This window comes from Mastigoproctus giganteus, chromosome 7 (assembly GCF_048544385.1).
Source record: "Mastigoproctus giganteus isolate SK-2022 chromosome 7, ASM4854438v1, whole genome shotgun sequence".
NCBI lineage: Eukaryota > Metazoa > Arthropoda > Arachnida > Uropygi > Thelyphonidae > Mastigoproctus > Mastigoproctus giganteus.
In genome coordinates this window covers 181,002,320-181,026,109 of record NC_143581.1, presented here as the reverse complement: position 1 = coordinate 181,026,109, position 23,790 = coordinate 181,002,320, and the positions used below count along the sequence as shown (strand labels likewise).

At 39.7% G+C, this 23,790-nt stretch overlaps 1 protein-coding gene across 1 annotated transcript in view; it reads right to left on the bottom strand.

Moving 5' to 3' along the window:
• The window catches only part of IleRS-m (Isoleucyl-tRNA synthetase, mitochondrial), a 403,472-nt gene that overhangs the window by 378,429 nt on the left and 1,253 nt on the right, over positions 1–23,790 (bottom strand). The window contains exon 2 of the mRNA XM_090378489.1: positions 18,117–18,239. Coding sequence (XP_090234615.1) covers positions 18,117–18,239 — 123 coding nt within the window. The remainder of the gene's footprint in view (positions 1–18,116; positions 18,240–23,790) is intronic.

Genomic DNA, 23,790 nt, shown 5'->3' with positions numbered 1-23,790 from the left:
GCTCAGAAGAAGCCAACAAGTAAGATTCAGCTGCAGGAAAGTATTGTGAGGGTGTGGTACCACAAAATTGGGCAACCATATATCCAGAAGTTGATTAACTCTAAGCCAGATCGTTGCAAGGCTGTAATTGCAGCTCGAGGAGGAACAACAAAATATTGAGGGCTTATTTTGCTGATTTATAGTACATAATACTATTACGTTAACTTGTCATTTCAACTTGTACACGTAAATGCAATAAAATGTATGTTTGGTTGTCATGATTGCTATTTGTGTGATTTCTCACATTTCCATTAATTACGCATTTTACCCTTTGGGAAGATATTTATGGCAATTAGGTATATCAGGCGAGTCTTTTTATTGGATTTCATTCACAGAGATATATGTATATCCCATCTAACAAATGTATTTCGAACATTTCTGCAACCCACAATGCAGCGCAAAACATTATTTGCAAAATTCACAAGTGATGCAGTTTTTTTGTCCACCATTATATTTACATAACTGAACACCTAAAAATTCTTTCAAGTGAACCTCTTTGTAACATTTTTATTTGCCTTCATTCATTACAGTTAGTTGAAGCCAAGAACGCTTCTACCTGAAAGCTGCTTCTCCATCTACTCCTGACTCACAGATCTTAATCAACCTCAGAATAAATATATCCATTTGATAAAATTAAAGTGCATTCGGAAAGCAGTAATTCAGAAGGAACAACCTTTGATTTTTACGAGACCGAGAAAAAAATTATAAAACAGATATTACCTTTAATGTTTTCTCTTTGTTTTAGTAGAGCTATTTTCCAGATAGAGATCCCACAGTTGTATGCATATTTCCAAGATGTATTACAATTGTGGATGCAATGTGCACCCCTACCATTAATGCAAGCAATTCGGAAGGCATCAAAGCACAAAAGTATTGTTCGTAGGAATAAAATATGAACTGGGCTAATTTAATTTGTTCCTTTTTCTTTTAAACATGGAAAAATATACGAATACGATACATTTTTTACTTCTGTGAACTTATATGATTAATGTTTAAAATGTTGCTAAGTGGCAATAACAGTTACTACCACAATACTACATATTTTCATTCAAAATTCACAATACCAGATGGAAGTTTGTTCCAACAATCAACTACCTGCTGGCTGAAAGCAAATTTCCACACATCTATTCCGCAATCACCTTTCCTCAATTTAAATCTGTGCCCCTTCATGTGTGTTGTCCAATCAAGATTAAGGATGCTATCAACATTTAGCTTATTCAACCCATTCAAAGCCTTAAACACCTCAATCAGATCTCCTTGGAGGTGCCTAGTGTCCATGCCCAACAATCTGCAGAACTGAAGTCTTTCTTGGTAAGAATGCCCTTTCCTTTTCATCTCCTCCAATGATCCCATTGCTCTTCTCTGTACCCATTCCAACAAACCCATACATTTTGAAAAATGAGTCTTCCAGACTTGTATGCAGTACTCAAGATGTGGCCTTGCCATTGCTTTATATAGCAGAATAATTACTTCCTTACCTTTTTGCTGGCAGAATTTCTGTATATCAGTGACAAAAAAACCCATGAGCTATCCTAGAAACTCATCTGCACTTCTCAGAGAAATTCATGTATGACTGCACAATTACTGATACTATGTGTATCCAATATTTATAAACATGTGAATAGAAATTGAATGGGATTCACTTAAGGAAGGCATCCAAACAAAAAGAAAGTTCCAAAATTTGATTAAATCTCATCCTGCCACTTAGTAGTACCCTAAAAAATCTGTTAAGAATGATAAATTTTGATCCTCTTACCATATACACATACCTTGCTCCCACTGGCAACAATTTCCTGTTTCACAGCTCTTGAAGTTTGCAAATTTAGACAATTCAAGGAATGATAAAATTAAACTAACCAGAAGAACCAATACTCACCTGAGGGAAGTACAGCAACACTGAACTCTGCAAAGGCATAGTTTCCTTGTGTTAATCTGGGCAGCAGCTGCGACTTATGCTTGCAGGATATGCAGTGGTCATTCCCTGACCTTTCCACATCCTCCGTATTTGGTGGTCACAGGCTCGAACCCCGGTCTAATCAAGAAGCATGTGCTACACACTGCTGCTCTTGCCCACCCAGCTACGGAGGCGCCCTGCAAGCAAAGTCGCAGGGGAGAACTGAGGAGGGGGTGGTTGTCCTCTGAATCAGCTTTTGAAATGCACTGCTTGTTTGATCTTTGTGGGGCAATCAGGAATGGGACATGATATTGCCAAGTGGAATGTCTTTGTGTGCACGCGATGTAAGGAGTGTGAGAAAATCAGGTGCCAACTCAGCACTGTTATGGGCTTATGAGAGCTTGAAGGACAGGGTGGATGTCCTCAAAGGATTTAAATTGAAGGGCCCATCAATGCCAGAGCTTGCACTTGAACATCACACAACAGAGCGGCAATCCCAAGGCAGAATGCGCTAGTCCCAAAAAAACTAGTTGTTGTAAGTGACTATTGTCAGGGAAACGGGGAACATATTGTGCAAAAAGGATAGATGGAACAGGATCAGAGTATGACTGCCAGGGGAAAAGGTTGACAACATTGTAGAGCAGATATCTTTTAAGGGCACAGAAGGTGATATTGTTGTACACATTGGCACTAATGATATTAAGAGTAGGAGACCGGCGGAATTACTTAACAAGTACAGGTCAATGTTGAAAAACAGCCTTGAGTCAGGGTTGAATTTGAAAGTGTCTGCAATTCTGCCCAGACACGATAGGTGGAAGTATATGATGAGAGCCTTGTCGATCAATTCGGCCCTGGAGAGATTGTGCAAGGCTCAAGGGGTAGAATTTTTCTCAGCCCGGTCTGTGCTTGTTAACAGAGAGACTGCTTCTACTGGGACGGGATACACTTAAATAGAAAGGGTGCAAGAATATTTGCTGATGCTATCAAGGCAGAGTTAGGAGAGTCAGAAAACTGCTAGCTTGGGGGGATACATGGACTAATAGAAGAACTTTTTATTGCATACAAATGACGCACGCCGTACACAATACCCTTCACAGCTACAAGCCAGGGGTTTACAGTAAAGGCTAATACAATCAAGGATAAGAGAGGAGAAAAAAAACAATATTATTACTAATTATAAAAGTGTACGATTAAACAGTGGAGAAAACAAAGTGCATATTTACATATGAAAATATATACACAACAGAATGTTATCAAGTTAAAATATTCTACAGGGAGCAGTCCTTTTACAGTGGTGGAGTAATCTGAGCAGGAGCAGAAAGTTGGAACAATGTAGTCTGGGTTCCATGAGAGTGATGGACAGGTCCTCGGAACCAGGTTCTAATGTCCTGTGACGTGATCCTGAGAAGGAAGTCGATGGAGTAAGTTCTGCCTATATTTTTTATCCAATGCAAACTTGTAGAGGTTGCCATCCAAGGAGTGTATGAACTGCAGCATTTGCACGGGTAAGAACCGATTGGATAACTTTAACCGGTTTGGGGTAGCCTGAAGGACTGGATTGGCCCGAAGGCTTGGTACTGAGATTCTCCATCCACAGTTAGCCCAGAAGTCTGGTTCCAAAATAATGCCAACCATCATTTTTACAGCAAAGAAGAGTCTTCTCTCATGGATAATGGCAGGAAGACATCTGATGTTTAGAGCTACCACCATCTGAGTGGTCCTTGGTGCAGGGAGAAGTCGAAATTTCCATATGGCCCACTTCAATAGCCGAAATTCGCCTGCAAAATTCCGTCTTAGATGCGTTGCAGCAGTTGAGGTCCAGACTTCTGCACCATAAAGTATGACCGGATAGATACATGTCTTAATATATCTGCACCCAATGGCCTGGTCATGGACATGCATAAGTTGTTGGTTAAGCATGCACCGCAGTCGACAGAACTTTTATTTGCAGGTGGTCTATGTGTGGTAGAAAGGAGAGATTCTGGTCAAAAATAACGCCCAGATCGGTATGTTGCTGAACAGCAGAAATCGCAGATCCTATTATATTGGGTTGCACCATTGTTGGGTTCCTTTTGAGTGAGAAAGTCAACTGTTTCGACTTCTCAGGATTGATGTGAAGGCCGAAACCAGAGAGGAACACCTTGAGGTTCTGGATTTTCTGTACGATTAAGCCATTTGTGTAGTCAGCAGTGTCTCCAGGGTTGATAGCAGTGAACAACTTTATATCATCAGCAATAATATCAGTTCGGCCAGTCATGAAAGGCAGAAGAACGGCTGAGAACAAGATACCAGAGAGGACCCCACTTTGTGGGACTCCAGCTGTAATGCCGATTGGCATCACGAACAATAATAGTCCCGTTCTCAAGCATTGTCTGAATAAACCAGAACACATCTCCACCAATGAGGTAATACTCACGTAGTAGCCTGGCCATCAATATAAGTAATGGTGATTTCCAAACCATGCTCAAATGCCTCAAGGATCTTGGTAGTGGTGGTGGTGATGAAAGATTTTGTTGAATAACGACAGAATGGGATCAACAATAAATGTACTCGGGCATTTCAGCATAAACTGAGGAATCTCACCGGAGATGGATGCAGCCGTAGGTGCTAAACTATTTATTGCTTCAATCAGCTGATATTTGGTGAGCTGAACTGAATTTAAGGGCTGTTGAAATCAGATTGATTGGGAATTCCATTGGTGTAGTGGATTCTAGCTGAGCCACGAACCTAGTTATATGGTCAAGCCAACTGCTCAGATTGAGTGAGTCGATGCCGTCCTCTGATTTGCTGTGGAAGGGTTTCCCCTTATTTATGGTAGCCTCTAGGTGAAGTTTTATTGCCTCCCTCTTGTTCCTAATAAAAAGCGGCCTAGCTTGGGAGAAGGCCGTTCAGTCCAAGGGGGAGCTGGGGCTTTTCCACCGCTTGTGCACGTTCTGTTTGACGTAAATATGGAAGCTTTTGGAGACTTTTGGACTCCACCAGGCCCTCTGTAATGGTTAGCTTCTTCGTTGAAGCATAGAGAGAGATAGTGGATATCCATCTTGTCATTAGGTCAATTCCGAGTTCAGGGTCACATTCTTCAAGGACAGCCCATGGGATTGCTTGTGCCGCATAAATACACCTTTCAAGATTGAGGTATTTGGGCACTGTAATTGTTTTGGTTGTGATTTTCCTCCTGCCAGAAGTGATGGGGTTATGATCAGACTGTATGTTGCTTGTCGGGTTTTGATTAGCTACACAGTTTGCTGACGCGAACACGAGGGGTGAAAGCACAATGTGCTTTCACCCCCCGTGGGCAGTGTTGCTCACCAGTTTAAGACCTAATATGTTTAGATGGACTCAGTCTTCTCTTGAGGCTGGGAGATTGAAATCGCCACAAGTGACATGTTTCAGTGACAAATGGAGATGGTTAAGCAGCCAATTGAGGAGTTCATTAACTACTTGTGCGTCTGGAACTGGTAGGATATACACTGCAACAATATCGAGAGAAATGTTCTGGCTGTCGTTGTTTTTAGATTTTAGTGTGACTAGAACTGCCTCGATACTGAGTGGAGGATAGAAAATACCTGCTCATTGAACAAACTTGCAATTCCTCCTCCCCTGCAGTTTTCTCTAGACATGCACACCATCTGATATCTTGCAGGCAGGAGAAAGTGTTTCTTCACTGGGATCAAGCCATGTTTCTGCGAAGCAAACCACGTCCATTGAACTGGAAAGCAAGAGCTCCTCAACTTCATTCAATTTTTTCCTCATAGATCGCACATTTTGAAATAGGAGTTGGAATGAAGCTGTGCTCTTGACCTTGATGAGGGATGTACACTGTCTGACCTGTCTGGATGTGTCGCTGGTTTTCGATATGTTGAAACCATGACAGGGATCGTAAAATTCGGAGATAGAGATGACAGAGATTTTGAGTAGTTTTCAATCTTATTATTTTCAATCACTGTTGAGAGCCCCCTTTCCATAGGTATGTTAAGGGCAAAATATGGAATTACCTTTTTGCTACAGCCATCCCCATGTAGAGCAGTTTGGTTGTTAGTTGGGAATAGAGATACATCGTCTAGTCAGAGTCTGGACTGTTCTGGACACCTCTCAGGGGTATTTGAGGGTATTGCTTCTTTTCTGCTTCTTTCGTGTTTCATAAAATGGGCTGATGATGGTGCCGAGGGGGCATTTGGTACACATTCCAATCCTTTCAAACTGGCTTCTGTCATAATAGATGCGAAAAGATGCATAAGATGTGCTACGGGTGTTCAGTCTCTGAATCTTTAAATTCAACTGGAGTTCCTCAAACAGTACATCAGTGATGAGTTTTGCCTCTGTCTGGAGCCAAACGCAATACAAACAAACTGCTGGGGGAAAGTCAGGATGATGATCCAACCAGTTTGAAAGGCCGAAACTTTGAAAATAGTGTGGTGCCCCTCCAAGTATTTTTCTTCCCAATCGAACTGTTTTGACTGTCTTGCACTTGGTAGTCTGGACATTTTCCGGTTTGGCACCAAGTTGGTGGCAGGCCTGGTAGGGGTCCGGGATTGTTTAGGGGTAAATGATGAGTGAATTCCTGGGTGCAGTTCAAGGGCGTATGATGTGGAATTTTGGTTTCTATACTGATCAGGGCTTACTTGGTCGGGTGGCACATGAACACAGTTTCTTAAAAGTTACTAGTTACTTAAAAGTTAAAAGTTAAAAGTTTCTTAAAAGCTACTTAAAAGTTACAGCTGACAGTTACAGGCTCCGCAAAAACGATAAGTGTTTGCCTTTTATTTACATGATTGTTGTTTTATATTGTACTTAATACGTAGTCATATAGTTATAGTTACGCTGGTTATTTTTTATTTTAATTTAGATAAAGAGTTTTTGTGGATTTTACTTACGATAGGTAAAACCGTTATTTTTGTTCGATTTTTGTAGCCATTGTTTTTGTATATAGGGAATTCAAAGTTTTTGTAGGGAATTCAAATTTTTTAATTGCGGTAGCTCTAACGCATAATTATATAGTAATACGCTTCACTGTTTCTATTTCATAGTTTCTATTCAAATACTACTGACATTTAATTTATTGATTTTATTAATTTAAACTACCATGCCCCGAACTAGAGCAGCAAAGCAACGGGCACAAAGTGGCAGGAGTGTTGTGACTCGGGGGAGAACTGAGGGGGGGATTCTCCAACGCGTCACAGCCTAAAAAAATGTGCAACTTGTGAAATGTTTGCCGAACTCTCTGGAACGGAACATGATATTGCCATGGGGGATGTCTTTGTGTGTGCGCGTGTTTGAAGAGTATGAAGAGTTTGAAGAACAGGGAGGATGCCCTCGAAGGAAATAAATTGAGGGGCCCATCAAGCTCTCAGCTGCCCACATCAATGCCAGAGCTTGCACTTGGTCATCACGCAACACAGCGGCAACCCCCAAGGCAGAATGCGCTGGTCCCACAGGAACTATTAGTTGTTGGTGACTCTATTGTCAGGGAAACGGGGAACATGCTATGTAAAAAGGATAGGTGGAACAGGACCAGGGTATGTCTGCCAGGGGCAAAGGTTGATGACGTTGTAGAGCGGATATCATCTTTCAAGGGCACAAAAGGTGATATAGTTGTACACGTTGGCACTAATGATATTAAGAGTAGGAGACCGGCAGAATTACTCAACAAGTACAGGTCACTGTTGAAAAAAAGCCGAGAATTAGGGTTGAATTTAAGTGTCTGCAATTCTGCCCAGACACGATAGGAGGGAGTATATGATGAGAGCCTTGTCGATCAATTCGGCCCTGGAAAGATTGTGCAAGGCTCAAGGGGTAGAATTTTTTTCAGCCTGGACTGTACTTGTTAACAGGAGAGATTGCTTCTACAGGGATGGGATACACTTAAATAGAAAGGGTGCAAGAATATTTGCTGATGCTATCGAGGCAGTGTTAGGTGGGTCGGAAAACTGCTAGCTTGGGGGGATACAAAGACTAATAGTTTAACATTAACCGCAGGCAGAGGTGAAGGTGATTCTTGCACAACTTCTATTAGAATAAGAAGCGACCTGGAGCGAGGGGTGTTGGGGGTTTCAGGGACGGATGGCAGTCATCCTGGAATAGTTGGGTATATGGGATGTGTTAGGGTAATAAGGAATAGGCATAGGAGCATGTATGCTTGCATGTATACCAATGCTAGAAGTATAGTAAATAAATTTGATGAATTTGAAGTGTTGGTCAAGACATCAAAGGCGGATATTGTTGGGATACCAGAGACGTGGTGTCACAAAGATATAAGGAATGCAGAACTGGAATTTGGGGAGTACAATGTGTACAGAAAGGATAGACAGGACAGAAAGGGAGGAGGTGTTATGCTGTTAATTAAGAAAAACATAAAATCAAAAGAAGTGCATCCAGTTGATATAGATGGACAGTGCACTGTTGAGTCAGTTTGGTGTGACATAAGCACTGCAAAAGCAAAAATAAGAGTAGGAGTGTGTTATAGGCCTAATGACTCGAATGAGTACAATGAACAATTGTACGGAGAAATAGAGTGGGCCAGTAAATCAGAATGTCTTATAATGGGGGATTTTAACTTCCCAGATATTGACTGGAACTTGTGGGTTGGTCACTCACACACTAGTCAGACTTTTGTGGATTTATTGGATGATTGTTTTCTACAGCAGCATGTTCGAGAGGCAACCAGAGAAAGTAATACTCTTGATCTGGTTATCAGCAGTGATCATTCGTGTATTAAGAATTTGCAGATAAAGGAACCACTAGGTGGCAGTGATCACAGTGTGCTGAAGTGGGATTTACTCAAAGAGGTAACTACCGTCAGGGATAAAGGAAAGGGTTTTTGCTTCCGTAAAGGGGAGTACAGTGGTCTCAGACAGTTTTTAAATTCTGTACAGTGGGATCAACTGACGATGTTACAAACAGTAAATTCTAAGTGGGAAGCATTCAAGGAATTAATCGTGGAAGCTACTAGACTTTTCACACCGATGAAGAAATATTGTTCAAGGTTTAGGCCTAAATGGTTATCAAATGAACTAATGGGACTCGTGACAGAGAAGAAAAATGCATGGGATGCATATAAATTATCAGGCGACGCAGAAGCCTGTAGCAGATATAAGCTAGTCTGTAATCAGGTCACAAAGGAGGTTCGGCAGGCAAAGGCGGATTACGAGAAATCTTTGGCAAAAGATGCTAAGAAAAACAGCAAGGATTTCTTTACTTATATAAACTCTAAAAGGAAGGGGCTGAATATGATTGGTCCACTTGACATCGATGGTTCGACTGTTGATGATCCTGCTCAGATAGCAAACAAACTGAATGAGTATTTTGCATCTACATTCACACGTGAGGAATCATTACAGTTTGAAAATGGAAGAAGGTTATCAAATTGTAGCAGTGTGCTTAATGATTTTGTAATAACTGAGAGCAAAGTGGAGGAGAAATTGTTGAAGTTAAACATAAGAAAGGCACCTGGGGCGGATGGGATCTATCCAGTTATATTAAAGGAGGCGGCAAAGCAACTAAGCAAACCCTTAGCCATAATTATGAGAGCATCCTTGGATTCAAGGGAGGTTCCCACGGACTGGAGATGTGCAAATGTATCCCCAATTCACAAAGGAGGTTCGAAGGGTGACACGAATAATTACAGACCAGTTAGTTTAACTTCTGTTCCGGGTAAAATAATGGAGTCACTGGTTAAAGATGCATTGCAGGATCATCTAGACAAGACTGCAGCAATAATTCAGACACAGCATGGGTTTGTTAAGGGAAAGTCTTGTCTGACAAATTTGATTGGTTATTATGATGTGGTCACAAAGGAACTGGATGCAAAAAATAATTTTGATATCATATACTTGGATTTCAGGAAAGCTTTTGACACTGTTGCGCATGGAAGACTACTGTACAAATTGGAGCAGAATGGTATTAAGGATAAGTTGCTACAATGGATAAAAGGATGGTTAAGTGGGAGAAGACAGAGGGTGGTAATCAATGGGTGCTGCTCTTCGTGGACTAATGTTATTAGTGGAGTCCCACAGGGTTCGGTGTTGGGGCCACTGTTGTTTTGTATATTTATCAATGATATTGATGAAGGTATATCAAGCTTAATGTCGAAGTTTGCAGATGACACGAAGGTTGGCAGGGTTGTTAATGACAGTAATGGCAGTGTGCTACTGCAACAGGATCTAGATAATTTGGGCAGATGGGCTAAGAAGTGGCAACTGAAGTTTAACCTTGACAAATGCAAAGTACTGCATATGGGTAGAAGTAACCCCAGAGAAACGTACCAACTGTGTGGTACTACACTTAAGGTGGTAGAAAATGAAAAAGACCTGGGAGTAATTGTGCAGTCAGATATGAAGTTTTCTGAGCAATGTAGACAGGCTGCTAGGGCAGGTCATGGGGTTTTGTCAATGATATATAGGAATTTTGCTAGCAGGGAAAAGGAGGTGATTGTCCCTCTGTATAAGGCAATGGTCAGGCCACGCCTTGAGTACTGCGTACAGGTCTGGATGCCTCATTTTAGGAAGGATGTAGATTTGCTTGAGCGTGTACAGAGAAGAGCAACACGATTGGTGAGGGGAATGAAGGGATCCTCTTACCAAGAGAGGCTTAAGTTCTGCAAATTGCAGTGGCTGGAGACTAGGCACCTGCGCGGTGATCTGATTGAGGTCTATAAGGCCTTGAATGGGTTGAGCACGCTGAATTCTGATGGGATCCTCCCACTTGTTCAGAATACGAACCTACGGGGACATAAGTTCAAATTAAGAAAGGATAGATGTAGAATAGATGTGCGGAAATTTGCCTTTAGCCAGCGGGTGGTTAATTGCTGGAACAAACTTCCATCTGTCGTTGTGGAAGTTGATAGGTTAAATAAATTTAAGGAGGAACTGGACAGGCAATTGGAGGGTATGGTGTGATTTTTTTTTTTTTTTTTTTTTTTTGGCTGATGCTGCATAAGCTCCTACACTGCTTTCTTGCATCAAGTGCCACTACTACTACTACTACTTTCCTTGGGCAGGTTCAGCTTGAGCACATTTAAATTTAGCTCTCTCAGAGGGGGTGTTCAATGCAATCTCTCGTTTCTCTATTATGTCCATAGACTGTAATGGGCGGCATGTTCACGGCTGTGCCTTTTTGTCGGTTTTCCGCTTCAACGCCAGAGCTAGTCGTCAAGAAGGATATTCGTTCAACACAATCTTTTCCCAATTGAGGAGATACAGTGTCAACATCTAGTTAGCTAGTTTTGAGGTCTGAGGAACCCGCAGAAATGATCGTAATGCGGACCTCTCCGATAGCATAACATTGCTCTTCAGTTCTATCATCTCATTTTTCAACAAGCTCATTTCCTTTCTAATTTCCATGTTCTGCGCACAAAGTTCTTGGTTTATACTGAGTAGAGTAGATAAACATTTATAAGTTTTTGGAAATTTCTCCTCTAAATTGTGCATATACTTTTCAGCCTGCATAGCAACATGGTAAACAAATTGCATAAATGTTTCCTCCATTACACTGGTAAGGCTATTCAGGTTGCTGAGATGTGAAGTATGCGTCTGTTCACTCACTGCATCACGGAGATCTGCGTGTATGGAGCAGCTATGGCAGGCATTTTGGCAGCTGTCAGGACAGATACAACAAAACGATTTGTTATAATAGCAGTGTTGGGCTGCGTTTGTGAACTCAGCTTTTCCCGTAACATCGTTGGGTGGGTCATTTGTCCGGTCTCACTCATATTCCAAATGAAGTCTAACTTCCTGATCCAAATTACTTTCTTTATTCTCCAAATCTTTGTTTTGCCTATCAGTGAAATGGTGAGGGATTACGAAATTGCCCTCATCCAAATTATTTAATATTTCTAATGGTGCATTATCTTCCCTTTACAAAAAGGGGGGTATCATTCTTCTTATTGGCCTTTGCTGTGGTTCCTATTTTTTTACTCTTTACACAACATTGTTGTACATGTTGGCACTAATGATATTAAGAGTAGGAGACCGGCGGAATTACTTAACAAGTACAGGTCATTGATGAAAAAAAGCCGTGAATTAGGATTAAATTTGAAAGTGTCTGCAATTCTGCCCACACACGATAGGAGGGAGTATATGACAAGAGCCCTGTCGATCAATTCGGCCCTGGAAAGATTATGCAGGGCTCAAGGGGTAGAATTTTTTTCAGCCTGGTCTGTACTTGTCAACAGGAGACACTGCTTCTACAGGGATGGGATACACTTAAATAGAAAGGGTGCAAGAATGTTTGCTGATGCTATCGAGGCAGTGTTAGGTGGGTCAGAGAACTGCTAGATTGGGGGGATACAAGGACTAATAGATTAACAGTAGCCACTGGCAGAGGAGAAAGTGATTCTTGCACTGCTTCTATTGGAATGAGCAGCAGCCTGGAAAATAAGATGCAGGATATTTCAGAGACTGCTGGGAATCATGGGGATACAAGTAAACACATGGGTTGTGTTAGGGTGGCTAAGAGGAAGAGCAGGTGCATGTATACTTGCAAGTACACCAATGCTAGGAGTTTAGTAAATAAATTTGATGAATTTGAGGTATTGCTCAAAACATCAAAGGCAGATATTGTTGAGATTTCAGAGACGTGGTGTCACACAGATATAAGGAATGCAGAACTGGAATTTGGGGAGTACAATGTCTACAGAAAGGATAGACGGAATAGGAAGGGAGGAGGGGCTATTAGTTAAGAAACAAAATCCAAGGAAGTGAAGCCAGTCAACATCGCTGGACAGTGCAGTGTCAAGTCAGTTTGGTGTGACATAAGCATTGGGAGATCAAAATTGAGAGTAGGAGTGTGCTATAGGCCTAATCACTCTGATGAGTATAATAAGAAACTGTACAGAGAAATAGAGTGGGCCAGTAAATCAGAGAGTCTTATAATGGGGAATTTTAATTTCCCAGATATTGACTGGAATTTGGGGGCTGGTCACTCACACACTAGCAAGGCTTTTGTGGATTTATTGGATGATTGTTTTCTACATCAGTATGTTCGGGAGACAACTAGAGGGAGTAATACTCTTTATTTGATTATCAGTAGTGATTCTTCATGCATTAAGAATCTGCAAATAAATGAACCACTAGGTGGCAGTGATCACAGTGTTCTGAAGTGGGAGTTACTCAAAGAGGTAACTACCATTACGGGTAGTGCTTTCGTAAAGGCGACTACGATGGACTGAGGCAGTATTTAAATTCTATACAGTGGGATCAACTGATGTTATTACCAACAGCAAATTCAAAATGGGAAGCATTCAAAGAACTTATCTTGGAAGCTACTAGGCTTTACATACCAACTAAGAAATATTGTTCAAGGTTTAGGCCTAAATGGATGTCAGATGAACTAATGAGGTATATGGCAGAGAAGAAAAATGCATGAGATACATACAAATTAACACGTGACACAGAAGACTATGATAGATACAAGTTGATCTGTAACCAAGTTACAAAGGAGGTAGGCAGGCAAAGGCAGATTACGAGAAATCCTTGGCAAGGGATGTGAAGAAAAACAGCAAACAGTTCTTTACTTATGTAAACTCTAGAAGGAAGGGGATGAATCAGATTGGTCCACTTGATATCGATGGGTCAACTGTTAATGATCCTGCTCAGGTTTCTAACAAACTAAATGAATATTTTGCATCGACATTCACACATGAGGAGTTATTCAGCGAGGGGAATGCCGGAGGTGTATTCAACTCTGGCAGTAAGCTAGAGAATCTTGTAATAATTGAGAGTAAAGTGGAGGAGAAATTGTTGAAGATAAACACAAGAAAGGCACCTGGGGTGGATGGGATCTATCCAGTTATATTAAAGGAGGCAGCAAAGGAAGTAAGCAAACCCTTAGCCATAATTATGAGAGCTTCCTTGGACTCAGGGGGTACCCATGGATTGGAGATGTGCAAATGTGACCCCAATTCACAAAGGAGGATCAAAGGCTGACACAAGTCATTATAGACCTGTGAGTTTAACTTCTTTTCCCGGAAAATTAATGGAGGCACTGGTTAAAGAAGCAATGCAGGATCATCTAGACAAGACTTCAGTTATAGCTCGGACACAGCATGGTTTTGTTAAGGGGAAGTCTTGCCTGACCAATTTGATTGGATAGTATGATGCAGTCACAAAAGAACTGGATGCAGGGAATAACTTTGATATTATATACTTGGATCTTAGAAAGGCTTTTGATACTGTTGCACATGGAAGACTGCTGCACAAATTGGAGCAGTGTGGCACTGGAGGCAAATTGCTGCTATGGATAAAGGGGTGGTTGAGGGAGAGAAGACAGAGTGGTAATCAATGGACACTGCTCATCGTGGACTAATGTTATTAGTGGAGTCCCTCAGGGTTCAGTACTGGGTCCTTTATTGTTTTCTGTATTAATAAATGATATTGATGATGGTATATCAAGCTTAATGTCCAACTTTGCAGACAATAAGAAGGCTGGCAGGGTTGTCAAGGACACTACTGACACTATGCTGCTGCAACAGGATCTGGAAAGGTTAAGCAGATGGGCTGAGAGGTGGCAAATGAAGTTTAACATTGACAAATGTAAAGTACTAAATATGAGAAACAGCAACCCCAGAGCAACGTATCAACTCTGTGGTACTACACTGACAGTGGTAGAGAATGAAAGGGACCTGGGGGTGGTTGTGCAGGCAGATATGAAGTTCTCTGAGAAGTGCAGACGGGCTGCGAGAGTAGCTCATGGTGTATTGTCAATGATATATAGGAATTTTTCTAGCAGGGATAAGGAGGTGATTATTCCCTTGTATAAGGCAATGGTCAGGCCACACCTAGAGTACCGTATACAGGCCTGGAGGCCTCATTTCAAGAAGGATGTAGAGCTGCTGGAATGAGTACAGAGAAGGGCAACAAGATTAGTGAATGGAACAAAGGGGTACTCTTACGAAGAAAGGCTTAAGTTTTGCAAATTACAGTGTCTGGAGACTAGGCACCGGCGAGGTGATCTGATAGAGGTTTACAAAGCCTTGAATGGTTTGAGCATGCTCAATGCTTATGGGATTCTTCCTCTCGCTCAGAATAATCACCTGAGAGTTCATAAATTCAAATTGAAGAAAGACAGATGTAGGATAGACGTGCGGAAATTTGCCTTTAGCCAGCGGGTGGTTGGTTGGTGGAACAGACTTCCATCCCTTGTTGTGGAAGTTGATAGCCTAAATAAGTTTAAGGCTCAGCTGGACAGGTATTTTGAACGAACAGAGGTGTGAAGTGGAAGTGGTTTTTTTTTTTTTTTTTTTTTTGGCTGATGCTGTATAAGCTTGCTTTCTTGCATCAAATGCCTCTACTAATGTTAATTATCTCATAATGTTAGACAGGTCCACCAAAGGAAAGAGGGGGAGGCAGGGGAAGAGGAGACAGAAGCCCATCTTCCCACCTGGGAATGGGGATTTAAAGGGAACCAGGTTTGAGTACCTGGTTCAGATTGCCAAATGGCATGTCGGCAGCAGAGCTGCAGTATGTCTCCATCAGCAATCATTGTCAGGGTCCATGTAAGTATCAAATCCAGTAGGAAAATCAAACTGCCCATCCTGCTCATAGGTTGGGATATGTTAGCTGGCAGTGGGGGAACCCACAAGGCAAATGGGAGGAACTCTTCTCCCACCCAGTGGAGTGGTGGGAGAGAGACACATTTACTTCATTCATAATCTGCATTCTCACTCTACTTGCATTCTATTTTTATACTTTATTCTTATATTTTATAATAATTTATTTATTTTTCCCGTTAGGTTATATATATATATATATATTTTTTTTTTTTTTTTTTTCCCCACTCATTCATCTTTTTTCTCACACACCAGGGGGGATGCAATGGTATGTAATGTAAATTTAAATACTAATGCTTTAATAATTAAGCTAAATAAGAAAGAATATAAAAGATTAAAACTAGGCTTAGTGTGTACTTAACTGTAACATTTATGGTTTGTGTTCTTTCTCTCTCACATTGTCATTCTCATTCATTCTTCTGGCTTTCATTTCATTTGTTCAACTCTTGCTTCCTGCATTGCACTCTCTGAGCACCTCAACTTACTATTATTCTTCAGGTGTAGTGCAGGCCTAGCCACAAGTTTTTTGCAGGCCAGGGAAGAATGCAGTGATAGTGTTTGTGTTGTTAGTAACTGTTTGTTAGTATATATAAAGTAATGTAAGTTATTATTAACTTTATATTCTTTCGGCCAATTACATTTGCTCTTTCACGCATTCCCTTTCACCGTAACACTCATTCACTCTCTTTCCCTCATGCTGGGTCACCCTGTCTTTCACCAAAACTGATATTTATTCCCTTTGACCATAATTCCTAATTCACTCTTTCACTCAGTGCCCAGCCCATTCATTCTGTCTTTCATTCTCATTCATTCTTTCTTTTATTCTACATTGCATCCCCTTGCTACTAGCTTACTGATATTTTTCAGCTAATCTGCTTCCCTGGCTGCCTGTACCTCTCCCTCCCCCCTACATGGTTACTTATTTGGTGTGGGGGGGCCCAGGTTCCTACAAATGGCAGGGAAGTCCTGGGCGGGCACCCAGGTCAATCCAGTTTTGTCATGTCGGGGTGCAGAATACTGCTATCTCGACAGTTTTTTTTAAATCATTATATGGGTGTGGTGAGATACTTGGGCAATTTTAACTATTGATTATTGTTTAATTGCTGTGGGGCTGAATTGCCTTTCTTTGGATAGGTCTGTGCATTTCGAATACTTTCTATGTGAAGGTTGTAAAGGCTTTATAATTTTCCTCTTCTATGATGAACACATGTTCTTCTCCCCTGGCCAATCTGTGTTCTGGGGATGTCATAAATTATACATTCATATAAAATGTATGCCCAGTCTCACCACAGGTGCAATTTGGATCATCAGTCAGCCCTAAGGAGATTAGTTTCGCTTTTAGGAAACCGTGACCTGTCAATATAAATGTTGTAACAAGTCCAGGGGCATACCATTTAGGTGGCTTTGGACTAACCATTGCCACCCGTGGCAGAAACCTTTTAGTAACCAGACCTCTGGTTTCCTGCTCCCAATTTGTTTGCCATAGTGCATGGAACTTTGTGGCTATTCTTTTTCTTTCAGCCTTGATGGTGTTGGCTGTGTAAAGAGTTATCCCCAGAAAATTTGCGGGTATGCCCTTTTTAAGTCTATAATATAAACTTCTTCTGGCTACTTCCAGGTAAAGTGAGAGAGCTCTGGCCAGCACCTGTAGAGCAGGTGTGCTAACTGTGTGACATGCTCTGGTAATAGTGAAAAGCATTGTCCTTTGTATAGATTCTAATTTATTTATGTTTCTTACTATGGCTGAGTGGGTGAACCAAGCACCGGCTCCATAAGTGATAACAGGTAGGAACATTGCATACGGTATATGATTGCCAGGGTCTTTCTTTTGAGCTCCCAGTCTGCTCAACTGATCCTGGCAATCATACCTACATAAATTCTCACTTTCTTTGCCAAGTAGGTCAGGTCAAACGGGGGTAAAAAGTTAATTTTGAATCAGAGATCACTCCGAGATATTTTAGTTCTGTTAGCATTTTTATAGTAGTTGTGTTAATTTTGATTTGTGGATGTCTTCTTATGTCCAAATTGCCTTTCAGAAGTATTTGTTTGGTTTTTATCAGGCGATATTTTGAGCATGCGCATTTTTGCTCACTCCTGTAGCTGCAAGAGGGCGGCATTTGATCTTTGCTCTACAACCACTCGCAGTGTGAAGAGTCCATAAAGGTTACTCTCAGTGAGATGGGATTCAAACCCAGGCTTTTTTCATGCAGTGTAGGAGAAAAATTATCATAGCCACTGTGCTAGCGAGACAGACCTTTACTAAGTTTGGTATGTATGAGCACATAATACAAATAAGATTCTATTTCATAAATACATGCCTACTTTACCACTTGTAAAAATAATTTTTGGCTAAAAATGAAGAAAGAAAATTACATGGAAAATTACATTTCCAAAATTTCTTCTCAAACATGGAAAGAAGGAATAATAAAATGTTCGTTTTTAATGTATTAAAACTTTTCACTGTTTCTACAAAAAAAATGAGCAGCTTCATAACTTGGCCAAGCTTAACATTAAGCAAACAATGTTACATAAACAATGGCAGGTAACATATGAATAAAACACATTTTGATACAAAGTTTTTTTTTTATTTTAAAAAGCCTGACATACAAATATGCTACTCAAAATATTAGATTCCATTACCTTATTTACAGCATGTCCAATATGAACTTTACCATTAGCATAAGGTGGACCATCATGCAGAATGAATTTTTTCTTTATGTTATTTTCCAATTGCCAAGAATAAAGACTAGAAAAGTTTGCTCTCTGCAAAAGAATAAAAATAAAACTGAAACGTCTCATTCTTTCTATACTTTATATTATAAATTCATGGTGGATTGTGAACCATGTTTTATTTCTTTTTTTCCTATTTAATTTTTTTTGGAATTTATTAAAGAAAGGACTGTTATGAAAAATGTAATGTACCTTGGATTTAAATATACTTTAAATATTTGAAAAAGCTTTCCTTTCTTTATTTTTAAAAGGTGCTACTACTAGTAAAACAAACAAACATGCACATACAGTTAAAAGTGGCTTACAATTCCATAAATTTTGGCGCTGAAGTGTTTGCCTTTTATTTACATGATTGTTATTTTATATTGTACTTAATACATAGTCATAGTAACGCTGGTTATTTTTTATTTTTAATTTAGATAGAGTTTTTGTGGATTTTACTTACGATAGGTAAAACCGTTATTTCGTTCCATTTTTGTAGCCATTGTTTTTGGATATAGTGGTAGGGAATTCAAATTTTTTAATTTAGGTAGCTCTAACGCATAATTATATAGTAATATGCTTCACTGTTTCTATTTAACAGTTTCTATTCAAATACTATTGATATTTAATTTATTGATTTTATTAATTTAAACTACCATGCCCCAGACTAGAGCAGCAAAGCAACAGGCACAAAGTGGCAGGAGTGCTGTGACTCGGGGGAGAACTGAGGGGGGCGATTCTCCAACGCATCACAGCCTAAAAAAATGTGCAGCTTGTGAAATGTTTGCCGAACTCTCTGGAACGGAACATGATATTGCCATGGGGGATGTCTTTGTGTGTGCGCGATGTAAGGAGTGTAAGGAAATCAGGCGACAACTCAGCGTTGTTATGGGCCTATATGAGAGTTTGAAGGACAGGGTGGATGCTCTCGAAAGATCTAAATTGAGGGGCCTGTTAGTTGGTTGGTTGGGTTTTATTGGTGCATTAGCTTGTTTGTTTGTTTGTTATTTGGTTTTTAGGAGCATTAGCAACTAAGGCCATATTGCTCCGGGATATGCGGTGGTCATTCCCTGACCTTTCCGCATCCTCCGTATTTGGTGGTGACGGGCTCGAACCCCGGTCTAATCAAGAAGTGTGTGCTACGCACTGCTGCTCCTTCCCACCTGGCTACAGAGGCGCCTGGTGCATTAGCAACTAAGGCTATAATGCGCCAAAACCTGGTCATAAAAAAGTAAAACTTTCAGTGGCCTAATGAATTAGGTCACTTTTTTTTTCTTTTTTTTTTTTTTATGAAAACCCCAAACACGAAAGGTATCAAAACCTATAGTACTAAGTACCGTGCATGGGTTGGAGGAGAAGTATGGGGGGGGGGATGCCGGAAACTTTGCTCTAGAGACTAAACATGATCCCCCGAGTTCAGTGGTGGCCCATTGTTGTTTTCTATATTTATTAATGATGTTGAATTATTATCATTAATGATAATGAGGGCTATAGGGCTTGATGTCTAAGTTTGCAGATGATAAAGGTTAGCATGGTGGTTAATGATAGTAATCAGGGTATGCTACTGCAACAAGATCTTGAAAAACTAGGCTGAGAAGTGGCAACTGAAGTTTAGCATCGACAAATGTAAGGTACTGAACATAGTAGCAGTGGTATATTAATCTGGTATCACTGCTACTATGTTCAGTACCTTGCATTTGTCGATGCTAAACTTCAGTTGCCACTTCTCAGCCTAGTTTTTCTAGATCTTGTTGCAGTAGCATACCCTGATTACTATCATTAACCACCATGCCAACCTTTATCATCTGCAAACTTAGACATTAAGCCCTATAGCCTTCATTATTATCATTAAAATGATAATAACGATAATGATTATCATTAAAATAAAAATGATACCACATAGGGGATAACTGTGCAATCAGATATGAAGTTGTCTGAGCAGTAAAGACAGGGTGCTAGAACAGCTCATGGAGTTTTGTCAATGACATACAAGAATTTTGCTAGCAGGGATAAGGAGATGATTATCCCATTGTATAAGGCAATGATTAGACCACATCTTGAGTTCTACTCTTATAAAACTCACATAACTCTTGGGAAATTATTTTGCTATAAATAATTTCCTAAGAATTATTATGTGACATACCTGATGCCAAGAGAAAGTAAATTTCTTTGATTCTCACTGTTTTTACTTAATTACAATCTCCATATGTTCTGAAGATAAAGCCTGGCAAAAATTCTGAAATGTTAAAGGTGTACAAACTGCATATTGGAATTAGTGTTTGGAGATTTTAAAGCTATTGGTCTGCTACTTAGACAACAACTTATTACACAAAAACGTCTTGTTTTCTGTGTGAATTCTATAATTGATTGAGCAAGAATTGAATACTGAGATGGAAAATGTGGCCATCGAGATGGTCTATGACACCAGTTTCAAAGAAGAATATAAAAGACGAGCCACTAGTAGGTCATAACAAAGTACTGTTATCTCCTCTAATTCAGTAGGTTAGTATTAGGACTGATATTAATAATGCAAGAAAATAAGATTATATGGTGTCAGCCATAAAAAAATAAATAAAAACACTTCCACATCACCTGCCATCCATTCTAACAGTTTGTCTATTTCCTCAGTTTATTCAACTAACTACTTATACAACACAAGACAGAAGTTTGTCCCGACAATCAGCTACCCACTGGCTGAAGACCAATTCTACACATCAATCCTACAACCATCCTGCCTCAATTTGAATTTATGCTTCGCCCCCCCTAATGTACACAGTCTGAGCAAGAGGAAGAGCTATATCAGCACTGAGCTTACGCAATCCAATCAGGGCCTTAAACACCTCAATCAGATTTCCTCATCGGTGTCTAGTCTCCAGGTACTGAAATTAACAGAACTGAAGTGTTTCCTGGTAAAAGCACCCTTTTGTTCCCCTCACTAACCTTGTTGCTCTGCACCTGCTTCAGCAGATCCACATCCTTTCGTAAATGAGGTTTATTGCCAAGCTAGAATAAAAAATTTCTACATGTATGAGTGTTTTTCTTTCATGTGTTTTCAATTTTGACATCATTTACTTAGATTTCAGTAAAGTTTTTGATACTGTTCATGAAAAGTGAGAATAAACATGTAAAGTACTGTTCAAGTTGTGACAATGTGGCATGAGGGCAAGTCATTAATAAAGGCATGGTAAAGCGGTGCAAGCCAGGAGTAGTTTATAAACAGCCACTGTTCTTTATGCACTGTTATGAATAGGGTAGCACATGGGATTTGGCAAAGGGCCCCTTACTGTTTTTATTATTTTGCACACCCAGGGTCCTGAGCTGGATATCATCATTCTTCTCTTTCTTGGTGATTCCCTTCTACTTCTCTCTCAGGGTAATTCAAAAAAAAATTTTGTTTTTGGCTGGTGCAGCATAAGCCTCAGGCTTCCTTGCACCATATGGCTAATAATAATAATGTTAATAATGTAGGTCAGTTCTTTTCAAGCTTTTGCTGACACATTATGTATGTACAAAAAATAATTCGACACACCACCCATTTTGTTCCTTATCTTTAATCCAGAAGTGTGGTGGTGGTGCAAATTGTATAACACTAACGGTGGTACAGTATCTGATTAATGATGGTTACTAACTGAGTTAGTAACCATCATTAATTTTGAAGGCTTTTTTTTAAAAAAAAAAAGCCTTCAAAACAAATGTAATTCCTTAAAATATAAAATTTGAAGAAATGTCTGTTCATCTTACAGTACTGCCATGTTACAATAAGAAACAAATAACGTTAGCATAGGCATATGATGCAAGAAAGCAAGCTTATGCAGCATCAGCCAAAAAAAAAAAAAAAAACTCCCATTTCATCCGTCCGTTCGTTCCAATACACATGGTTCAACTGGTACAGATCTTAAGAATATGCATTAGAAGCTAAAATGAGAACGCATCATCTTCTAGGCCAGAATCCAGCACATACAGTATGAACAAGTTATGTTTGAATAAATGAATATCCAGTTTGTTTGAATATCCAGTTTACTAATTCTGAATTTCTGGTCACCTTATATGTATATAGCAATGTTGAACAGACTTTCCCTATGAATAAAAATCATAAAATCTTCATATTTTTATAAGACACAGGACAAGGGATTCTCTCTGAAGTAATTCTGTTTTAAATTTCCTTTCCCAACATGAAAATAGCTATGTAAAGTTATCAATTCTTTAATAGTGGGGAGCAGGATCTTATATGAGGGTCATTCAATAAATTATCTACCTTGACTATAAATATGCCTAATACATAAAGAACTGCCTGTTATCTTATTTGCACAATCCCAACACAATACAGCAAACTAAGGACGAACAAGAGAGATTGGAAGTAGCCAACCCAAAGGAAAACGTGGGTCACAAAATTGAAGCATTGGGCCATCATCAAATTTTTGACAAAAGAGAATGGATCAAAAGGTATTCATGAATGCATGAAAGCTGTATATAGTGATGCTGCTCCTTTTGAATACCAGATTACATTTTGGTCAGCTTAAATGGGATTGGGAATTCACTGATGATGACTTCAAAAAAGGACAACCAATGGAAGTGAAAACTTCAGAAAATTTCCAAAAAATTGAATATCTGATTTCCTTGCTTTGATTGAAGAACAGAAATATTAAAGTATCTATGACTGTCGATGAATGTAATATTTCTGAGGGGTTAATACAAATCATCCTCCTTGAACTCTTGGCCATGTCAAATGTTAGTTTTCACTGAGTGCCAAGAATGCTCATACCTCTTCAGAAACAGTGCAGAATTCAAATTTGTGAAGAAAATTCACACATGTATGATGCAGCTCTACAAAAGTTTCTTTGAAGAACTACATCTTGTTATGAAATGTAGATCCATCAATAGGAGCCAGAAACAAATGCAGTCTGTGCATTCTGTTTCTGGAAATGTAAACACCATGGGTCGCCACCACCACCCAACAGATTTAGGACTCTACCCTTGCTGGGAAGTTCATGACCACAATTTTATAAGAAAACAATCAGTGAGAAGTCCGTGCTGCTGTATCAAAAATTTAAGAGGCCACAAAAGAACAGAGAAGAGGGAAATTGAGGAGGTGCCTTACCTGTTTGTAACAATGCTCCTATAAACATATTCCTTCAAGCAGTTGCAGCTTTGTGAGATTGCAGATTACGGGATTTAAACCACCAACCCAAGTGATTACTTCCTGTTCAGAGATCTGATGAAACCCTTGGTAGGTACTGATATTCAAGTTATGACAATATCAAGAAAACTTTTTCAGAGATCAGAACCAATAATTCTATTTTCCAAGTATTTCTACTTTGCTCTCAAAATGGAGGGCATATATTGAACTCCAGCAATATAGTGAGCAAAAACACAAATTGGGCTACAGTGTTGAGAGCAGAAGATATCAAGAACAGATGAGCCTTAGAGCAAGAAAATGTGTAAACAATAATGTCCATGTGTCTAGCACAATTTAATTTAATATTATTAACTAAAATTAATAAATTCAATTAATTTAATCTTAATAACAGGCTTGATTGTTGTTGTGCAACATACAAAAAAGCCATTCATAAATGGACTGTTAGTCTTATTCTGGAACAGCAAC